We start from the raw sequence: 9,564 nt of genomic DNA, 5'->3' as shown, positions 1-9,564 counted from the left end.
CACCTTCCAAAAATGTGCCTATAAATACTCTGGGTTCGCTTAGAGGAAAGCACATCTGTCACAGCAGTCGAAAACGTTACCCAAGATGCGATCCCAGCTAGCTATCTGCCTTGGCCTCGTGGCCCTCGCTTCGACTGCCTTGGCAGCCTCTGCTCCTGCCACTCCCGCTGACCCCTCTGCGTCGCCCACGCCTCCAACCCCGTCAACATCTCCGACTCCAACATCCCCGACCACTCCAACTGCCCCGACCACGCCCACCATCCCTTCGGATCCCACAACGCCCACCACCCCAACGACACCCTCGACGCCCACATCGTCCACCACAGCAGCCCCCGCCACCACCGTGTCCCCACACAAGAAGGCTTTTGTCACACATTACAAGCGTAAAATCCACAGGCCGAAGAAGATCACCAAGATCCACCACAAGTTTGGAGGCAACCGGACCCGCCGTAATTAAGGAAAAGTCCTGATTTCGCAGATCCCGAAGAACGACCCACACGCATTTTTTAAACACTACTGTTATTTTAGTTTATTTTTAATTTGTATTATGTTTGCGATATTAAATGATCATTTTATTGAAACCAAACTTTAAAAGGTAGAGGATTGGGACTTGGCATGCGTATTCCTGGGCTTCCTGCGCAGCACAAGTTTGTTTCAGCAGGGTGCCACTCCCACTCTAACATACAATCCGCAAAAAGCTGTAGTGCTAGAAAACAAATTTTAACTGAAATGAATTTGTCTCATCAATACCTATCAAATGATCCAAACAAAGTGATCCATGTTCACTATAACGCCCACAAACCGCCTAAAACTGTGACGGCCACAGTTTTCTTACTAGAGCATACTAAAGCAAGGCCCTAAGGATTTTATTCCTTATGTTGCCTTTTCACTTTTCCTAACTTATTTGGTTTTTAGAGTTGGTCTATTTTTCCAAAAAAATTTACGTTGTAAAAAAGTTGTTTGGAAATCTCAATAAAGAACAAGATTTAGATTTAAAGTAAAGATTTTTGGACCATGTGCATATTTTGACTTATTATTTTTTAACGATTGCCTTGAGCTCATTGAGATTTATACCAGAGAAACATTTTGGTCCAACCCTACAGTTTTTTTTTGCTGGACAGTGTACCTATACCTTACAGTGCCTTGGAATGATATTTTTAAATGAAGGTTATGAAGGTAAGAAAGTGCCATATCTTTTCTCCCAGAGCTACGTTAATACATCAAATGCATAATGTGAGTTCTAATTCAATTTTCACCTTGCTTTGAGTTTCTTGTAACCAATTTCTCTGAACTGTTTTCAATAAAATGATCATTTATTATCGCAAACATAATAAAACTTAAAATAAAACTAAATTAACAGTGGGGTTCATAGGTCCATGTGGGTCGTTCTACGATATCTTCTGGGTCTGCAGGAATCTGGGTTTTAATTGAGGCGCGTCCGGTTGCCTCCAAACTTGTGGTGGATCTTGGTGATCTTCTTTGGCCTGTGGATTTTGCGCTTGTAATGGGTGACAACAGCCTTCTTGTGTGGGGACACGGTGGTGGCGGGGGCTGCTGTGGTGGACGATGTGGGTGTCGAGGGTGTCGTTGGGGTGGTGGGCGTTGTGGGATCCGAAGGGATGGTGGGCGTGGTCGGGGCAGTTGGAGTGGTCGGGGATGATGGAGTCGGAGATGTTGACGGGGTTGGAGGTGTTGGCGTGGGCGACGCAGAGGGGTCAGCGGGAGTGGCAGGAGCAGAGGCTGCCAGGGCAGTCGAAGCGAGGGCCACGAGGGCAAGACAGATAGCTAGCTGGGATCGCATCTTGGGTAACGTTTTCGACTGCTGTGACAGATGTGCTTTCCTCTAAGCGAAACGGAGTATTTATATCTAAATGGCTCGAAGATGCGTTGCAATTGTTTGTCCCAGCAAACATTTAATTTTTGTGCCTAAAGTCGCGCCTCTTCATTATTTGAAAGTAGGTTATTTAAACAAAGATTGTAGGCATATAAAACAATCCAGGCAAGATAAATATTTAATTCTTAAATAGTTAATTTTTTAGGCCTCTGGTATTTGATGTCCCCTAGTTTATACCTTTAAATAAAAAATACAACAAGTTGATAGGAGTAATTGGCGACGATAAATAATGTTGGGCTGTATATTTACCTACCTAATGACAAACTACCAGAGTTGTTTGAATTTACCCTACACAGCGAATACGTTATATTTTTAAAGCCTTTTTGAGTTTATTATCAGAATTCTGCAACGCAGGCACGGAGAACTTCGACCCAATGTATTATATGTATTTTTTGAGAAGAATAAATGTTCGATTGAAATGAAACTCAAATCAATATATGTAAAATTATGCCAGGTACAATAATATAAAAAATATCGAATTTAAAGCAAGCTCCCTTTTTAAGATATTTATTGACAATCGAGAGGTTTTCTACGTTTTAATGTTATGTGCTTAAAATTATTTATGCTAAAAAAAATATTGGAAAATAGTATTTTTTAATCTAAACATTGTAGCCATATAAGTCTCCTAACCTGTTTTGGGACTGTGGGTTGACTAAACGATAAAAGTATCTGGTATCTTTCTAAAGCTAAGAGTCGACTTTTTGGCGGTGCTAGGGTGGCCCAGAAAGCTCAGAAAGCCGTAGCTCCACTGGAAAGCTTCGATGGGATAGCTTTTGAGCGCGTGGCGCTGGCGGAACCGAGAGGCCCCATCTTTGGGCCAGTTGAGTGTTAAGCTTCGATGCGTTCGGTTCGCCATTCCCGATTCCGCGAGATTCTGAGACCCGGTTTGGTGCAATTTAAACTCGCAACGTCTGCGCACTTAGCGACCCCAAAAATACGACATTCGGAGTGCTAGTTGTTCGTGTTTTGGCCAAAACAAAGTGTGAGAACCTAAAAACTTCCTCTGAGTCATATTTGGATTTACGCATTCGGATCTGATCTACACCCAGCACTTTCTGGCGAGTTGAAGGTAGGATATGTACTTCTGTGCCTGGCATCTGTTGGGTGCGGAAATGCGCCGAATATTTCTGGGCGGACCTCTTCCTCTGGGTGTTCGAAGCCCTTTCCATTTCCGGTCTTCTGGGTTCGGCCCAATGGATTTCCACAAGTACGGGTATTACTTAATTTCTCTGCTTAATCCGATTTGCGAGCATTGAACTTTTCATCTTTGGGTACTTTTCGCTGCCGATGCTGTAGTCGCTGTTATTATTTTTTTTGTTGTGTTGGACTTTATTTGCGCCAACTTCTTGTGGTTTATTTTGGTTGTTGTTGTTATTGCTGCTGTTGCGACGGTTGATTGTTTTTGTTTCTCCACCATCTGAGTCTGGCAAACGGCGTGTTCTCATTTTATTTAATGAGTTCCCCGGTATTCGAGCCTTTGTTTTGCATTGTTCGAAGCCCTGTTTGTTCAATGGGTTTAAAACGTTTCAGCGTTCCGAGCGAGGGCAAAATTATTAGCAAGTGGATTTGACTTTAATGGGCCTTTCCGAACCGCCTAAAGCTCTCGCGAATGAAATGTCCGGCTGAGGATGTCTCTATTTTGGGATCTATTATATTAATGATTCTGTTCCATTTTTGAATGGGGATAAACAAAAATAATATTAAGGCAACTAAAACTACATTATATTCAAATAAAAATATATGTATAATTTTGTATTGATATAACATTCTATTGTTTATTAGGACTAAGTCTATTTGCTACACACGTTTTCCCAAGGGTATATGAACTTTAGTTAAATTCAGGTTGTTTCTTACAACATTGTCAGTTTAGTATAATTAAAAATAAAAATACTTTTACCAGTTTTTTCTACACCTAAACTCTTTTCTTGTTTCGCAACATAATTAAGTCTTTATGAATGTTATTCCCTAAGGGTTCAACCAAATTATATTACATTATTTATTAAGCAATAAAAACCATGCCAAAAAACAATTGACTTAATATACCATTCTACAATTTATTGGGGTATAATATATTTGATACTTACAATTTGAAGGTACATGAATTTTGGTTACCACATTTAAATTCCTTGAGTAAGGCATAAAAGCCTCTTTCCAGTTTCTACATACCAAAATAGTAATAGCTTTCTTCCGATGAAACACCTTGCTGGCTTCACAACATAATTAGCTCTTTAGCAAGCCAATAACCAGGCAATCTTGGATCGGTGTCAAAAATCTGCGCCCAGCATGTGCGACCCATTTCGGCTAGAACAGCCACCGGACGGTCCCTCGGGCACCTGCTCGATCTCCCGGACGGTTGACCGGGCTCATTATGGGGCCCAGACTAGCGGTATTCCCCGTCAGAAGTGGAGCCGACACCTGCAGATACCAAAGCCACTGGGAACCCATTTGCGAACCCAAAACCAAACCCAATCGCGAAGCCACAAAGCCAATTCCGCGCAGAACAAAAGCCAAACGATCGCAGCCATTAAGCCGGCCAAGAGCTTCGAGTCGGGGCTTCGAGCCCGGCCAAAAGTCATTAAAGACAAAAATCTATTGAAAACGGCAAACAACACGCCTTAAAAATACTGCGCTGCCGATGTGGCGGCGTAGAAATATTTCTGCTGCACATGGGAGTTTTCGCGCTGGCCAGGTGGATGCGGCTGCCACGGCCTAAGCCCCGCCGCCCCCTCTTGCCACTCCCCCTTTGGGCCATGTTAATTACGCGCTTATCAGTTCGTTGCAAACGCTCTGCAGTTTCTCTTCGCCGGGGAGTCCGCGTACAACCCGCAATTACCTGGACACTCCGCTCGAGACCCCTCGAATTCCAGCGGCGTTCTAATTTCTTCGCTCTCCTTTCGGTCCGATTAATCAAAATTGTATCTATCGGATGCCGGGCTTCCACGATTCATCAGCATACATGTGTGCTGTAATTACTGGATTCTGCCGAGCTGCCTTTGCATATGAGTACATAATGACAACCCTCGGAGCGATCCACTCGCGCTCCGTGCCATTCGGCTCACTTTCTCCTCCTTTTCGCGGAGCTGTGGCCACTCCCCCCGCCCACCGCTACGATTTGACAATCTGCAAAAAATATTGATGATAATATTCAGTTTGTCTGAAAGCCAACGGCAGTTATGAGCGATCCAGGTGGGGATTAGTTTCCCTCCTTTTCACTCAGAGACGAGCTTTCGAGGTGTGGATCGCTTTTAATTAAGAGAACCATTAATAAAATCGATTGCATGGATTCAATAGGATTGGGTTAGTCTTCGCCTTTTTAGATTTTCCTTTATAATTACTTTGATAGTTTGAAAAGCGTACTAGTTCTCGACAAGAGTAATGGAAAATCTAATTTTTGTATTAGGAGCAGACTCCGATTAAATTTATTACATTTTCAGTCCGCAAAATGTTGTATTCTTCACAGTATTTTAGGTCTTAAAACGTTCTACTTTTTTATTAATATCCTTCTTCTTAATTTTAATGAGTTTTTTATATTAAATTCGAATAGAAAAAATTATCTTTGCTGAAATTGTCATTTATTATTATATTTAACATAGGTAAGCACAACTTTTCACAAGAGACCAATGCATAATATGTCTTAGAGTGTCATTGCAATGAAACTTCACCTGCACTAGCATGAAATCAATAAAATTATCACCCAAAAAGGGAAAATTAATGCACATTTTCCGCTTGCGTAATGTCCCGAAGAAGCCACCAAAATTTGCACAAAAAACAGACGAAGGCGATGTCCAAAACGGAGAATTGGCAACCGAAAAAGGTATAGGTAAATGCGAAACTCCCGAATAATGGTTACTTTCTAACGTGGCCAGGCTGCTTCCTGATGTCCCATGGCTTTCCTAGGATTTCCTTTTCTCTGCCTTGCCTTGCCTCGGACATTATCGCCCCGAAAACTCACTTGACAGCCAGACGCCGCCCCGGCGCCCCTTTGGACCATTGTCATGGAAGTCGACGACTCCGCGCGGACCGACTGCATTTCCCACTCAAGACAGCATTTCATAAAGTTTATTAAACTTTAACCAAATTGTTAAAGCGTCGATTTGCCCGCGCCTCGGCCCCCTCGGCGTTCACTTTTTCGCTTTTTGTGCTGCCGTAGGCGCTGCAAACGAGTCCATCAACTTTGGCCAGCCTCGGACCCAAACAAACTGCCACATTGGCAGCCGCAGTTGGCCCGATCGCATTGGTAATGGTAATGGAAGTGGCTCTAACCACGGTCCGGTATTTCGTTTTCCTTGAAGTGGCAGGCATTTTCCTCGCACACCCGAGCACTCGCCCCTCTCGAATCACAATCATTCAGTGCCTCTCGCAGACCCATGGATATGGATTACCTGCATTCGTGTCGCCGCCCGAGAATCGCAAATTAATTTTCATTTTGCGTAAACTGTCAAAAGGAAAATCTATTAAGCGACCACTTCCCCCAGTGGAAAACGCGATGGGGAAATGCGAGAAATCCAATTCACTCTTATGCAACGCAAATCGGCAGCTGAGGTGTCGAACAGCATTTCGGTTATTGCTTGTGGATATAGCATTATCTTGCAGATATTTTGGGTTGGAATGTGGGCTTAGCACTAGTATGGCTCGTGGGAATTTACTGTGCTGATGCTTGAACTAATGGTTATAATTTTTCTGCACTCTTGGTCCAACGACCGGAAAATGCAGGTCTTGGGGAGTGTATTAAATTTGGTTTACTCGCCATATCAAAAACATGCCATTTATTATGCAAAGCTTTATGTGGAGAATGCTTATATTTAGGAATTTTAGGAATTATAATATATAAGATAGAATATAAGATAAACCTTAAAAGCATCTTTAGGCTTTGGGTTTCCAAAACTATGTTTTAGGATATGATATGATATGAATAAAAGTTTCTTTGGGAAATGGGTTTCAATTTATTTCAATAATCCGGGAATGCTTAATTTCTTAATCTATCATACACTATGATGTTTTTTAATAATTATTTAATTTCATTTTATGGCTGAGCCAAAATGAGGATATATCTATTTAAGATTAAGTACCACCTTAGCATTAAATACACTATGGGGTTATATCGCTTTGAAACAACATCAAACTTAAGGTAAACATATTTTTCGTATGTAATTCCAAATTTAATGGAAATGCTTAATTTTTTTCGTTGTAAATAAAGAATTTTAACTTAGGTTCCAGTGACAATAAAGAAAGTGAAACATACAAGTATGATGAAACATAGACATAGTTTTTCGCAAATAAAATCCTATCATCAATATAATTCATCTTATTTTCCAATATTTTCGGCATAACTTGAAGGTTGCACCTCTTACCGCGCTCGAATGGAGTAAGCTGCTGGCTGAACACGAGTATCTTTCACATGTGCGCAGGTAAGGCCGTTCGAACAATAACTAAGCATGGCAGTGCATTTGACTTAATTAGGAAATTGTACAAGTGCGGGCTGAACCTTAGGACTGCCACGGCAGTTGGCATTAACCACATTAACCGCATTTTTCCATCGCGCAGGCAGGCAGGTGAGCCGAGCGATATGTCACTAGCTGACTAGCCGCCTTTTCCTTCACCCACGAGGTGCAGGCTGCCTTAGTGCTGCATTTGCATTGAAAGTTGTTTGGCTCGGCTCCAATGGAAATCGAAAATTCCAGCAGGGAATCGCGTTTCTTCGACGGGCTAATGGCAGCGGATCGCAGGAAAAATACCGATTTGGTATTGAAATTTTACAATCGTCGTGGCAACCGGCTGACATTGAAGATGTTGGCCAAATGTCAGGGGTGAACAATGGGTTTCTGTTAACTTGTAATGAAGTGCTTGGCAGTTCTTGTATACAAAATAAAATCGCCAAACAGATTTTTTGGTTTCCAGGTGAAGTTGAGTCCCCTGATAAGAAAATGAGCACCTAAATATGTGTCATGGTTTCAATTTTTGTCATTAAATGAGCATTTTACTGGTGCTAGAGCGATAGTTAATGTTTCTATCCATAAAATCAATAAAAAAGGGATCCTATCTAGAGCCCTGCAAAAAAACTGAAGTTTATTATATAAATATATTTTCAAATATTATATTGTCCGCTAAAGCCACAAATATTTGTATATTTAAAGGTTGTTATTTAACATTTATTTTTAAGTTAACATGCGGACGAGGAAGCACCTCCTAAACTTTAAAATTGCCCATAATAAAACCCGAAATTTATTTTTATTAACTCGTTAAAAACTGAATCGAAACCATTTTATGCACGGTCATTAACTTGATTACATCAAAATGGATCAAAGCTTGTCTTGCGTTTGCAACCAAGATTAGTCTCCCTGAATCCACAGATAGGGTAATTTATTTTTAATTTTCTATATTTATTTATTACCTCATTTTGGGCCACTTTGCTGCTGGTCGCTCTGTGCCTTCGCAGAACAAGTTTGCTTTGATTGTGAAACCGAAAGCCTTTGCTGAGTTCGTGGCTGGGGAAAAGAATGCGGCTACGATCGCCAGCAGCCAATAAACATAATTGCTCGACGGCTTTGGCAATCATTTCGTGGGCGTGTCTCGTTTCTTTTTCCTGTCAATTTCCTCTGCTGCGATTTGTTTCATAGAAAATCAATTGAATGCGCGAACGGCAGAGACTTTCATTAAAAAATGCCGAAACGTCTGGGACAATTGGACATTGCGCATACGCCCAGTTGGCCACAGCTGGATTATGGAAATGCAATTTTGAACGTTTCCTCATCGCTTATTGTGGGTATATTATTTTATCCCGCCCCTTTTCCAACACGCGAAATAATAGCACGCATGTCGACCCAATTTCGATACTATCTTTTTATTCGATTTGCTCTGCGGTGCAAATCCAAGTGGGACAAGTTTTGGCTTGATCCAATGACCTCAAACCGAATTCAAATCGAGCAGAGCTAAGTAAAAAAGTTCACACCTAAAAGGCTTTGCTGAAAGAGTCCGAAAGGCACCGCCACGATTTATTTGGGCCACTCAAACAACGGGCATTCCAAAATGCAGGTGAATAGCCGGCGAACAAGCTGAGTTTCAGTCTCTGTACTCGGCTCACTCCACCTTAGTTTCTGTTTCAGTTTCGGTTTCTGCTCGGCTTTGCCTTGCCCAGCCCAGCAAATCGACTTTTGTGCCCGTTTCCAATGCAAATCGCATTAGGCAAATGTTGCAAACGGCAGCCAGCCTGTGCACACACACCACGGGTAATTTGTAACAATTTCTTAATGACCAGGGCAGCGCGCAAAAGGCGGACAAACGATACTCAAAACCAGCGAAATGGAATGAAATTAAATGTTATTGATAGCCAAGTCGACATGCAGAGCGAAAATGTGGGGAAAACTGCCAATAAAATAAAGATTTACGGATATATGGGAATATTTCGAAGAAGTAAGGATAATACAGTTGCAAACTTATGACTTTGTAACTCAAATAGGTTAATAGATAGATATTTATTTAGATACATGTATAGATGGAAAAATATTAAGACAGATAAGTAGATGTATGATTGATAGATATGCAGAAGGATAGACACACAGAAAGATAAATAGATAGATAGATGGAAAGAGATAGATAGATAGATTTTTCATATATTTTTAATGATTTTTCAAAAGTGACAATGTCGGAAAAAATTTAGATGGAAGAGAGAA

General features: G+C 41.4%; 3 protein-coding genes across 5 annotated transcripts in view; 2 read left to right on the top strand and 1 right to left on the bottom strand.

The window, feature by feature from the left end:
- Positions 1–85: 85 nt before the first annotated feature.
- Positions 86–457, top strand: LOC108027967 (protein new-glue 1-like). The gene has a single exon (XM_017099592.1). The coding sequence runs from the start codon at positions 86–88 to the stop codon at positions 455–457; it is 372 nt and encodes a 123-aa protein (XP_016955081.1).
- A 966-nt stretch (positions 458–1,423) lies between these two features.
- On the bottom strand, positions 1,424–1,801 carry LOC108027966 (platelet glycoprotein Ib alpha chain-like). The gene has a single exon (XM_017099590.1). The coding sequence runs from the start codon at positions 1,799–1,801 to the stop codon at positions 1,424–1,426; it is 378 nt and encodes a 125-aa protein (XP_016955079.1).
- A 924-nt stretch (positions 1,802–2,725) lies between these two features.
- Positions 2,726–9,564, top strand: part of LOC108028530 (brain-specific angiogenesis inhibitor 1-associated protein 2) — a 32,054-nt gene continuing 25,215 nt past the window's right edge. For all 3 annotated transcript variants that reach the window (XM_017100427.3, XM_017100426.3, XM_017100425.3), the window contains exon 1: positions 2,726–2,963. The gene's annotated coding sequence lies outside the window, so the exon portion shown is untranslated. The remainder of the gene's footprint in view (positions 2,964–9,564) is intronic.

The sequence above is a fragment of the Drosophila biarmipes genome, chromosome 3L (genome assembly GCF_025231255.1).
Source record: "Drosophila biarmipes strain raj3 chromosome 3L, RU_DBia_V1.1, whole genome shotgun sequence".
Taxonomy (NCBI): domain Eukaryota; kingdom Metazoa; phylum Arthropoda; class Insecta; order Diptera; family Drosophilidae; genus Drosophila; species Drosophila biarmipes.
This window is presented reverse-complemented; position numbering and strand designations above follow the sequence as displayed.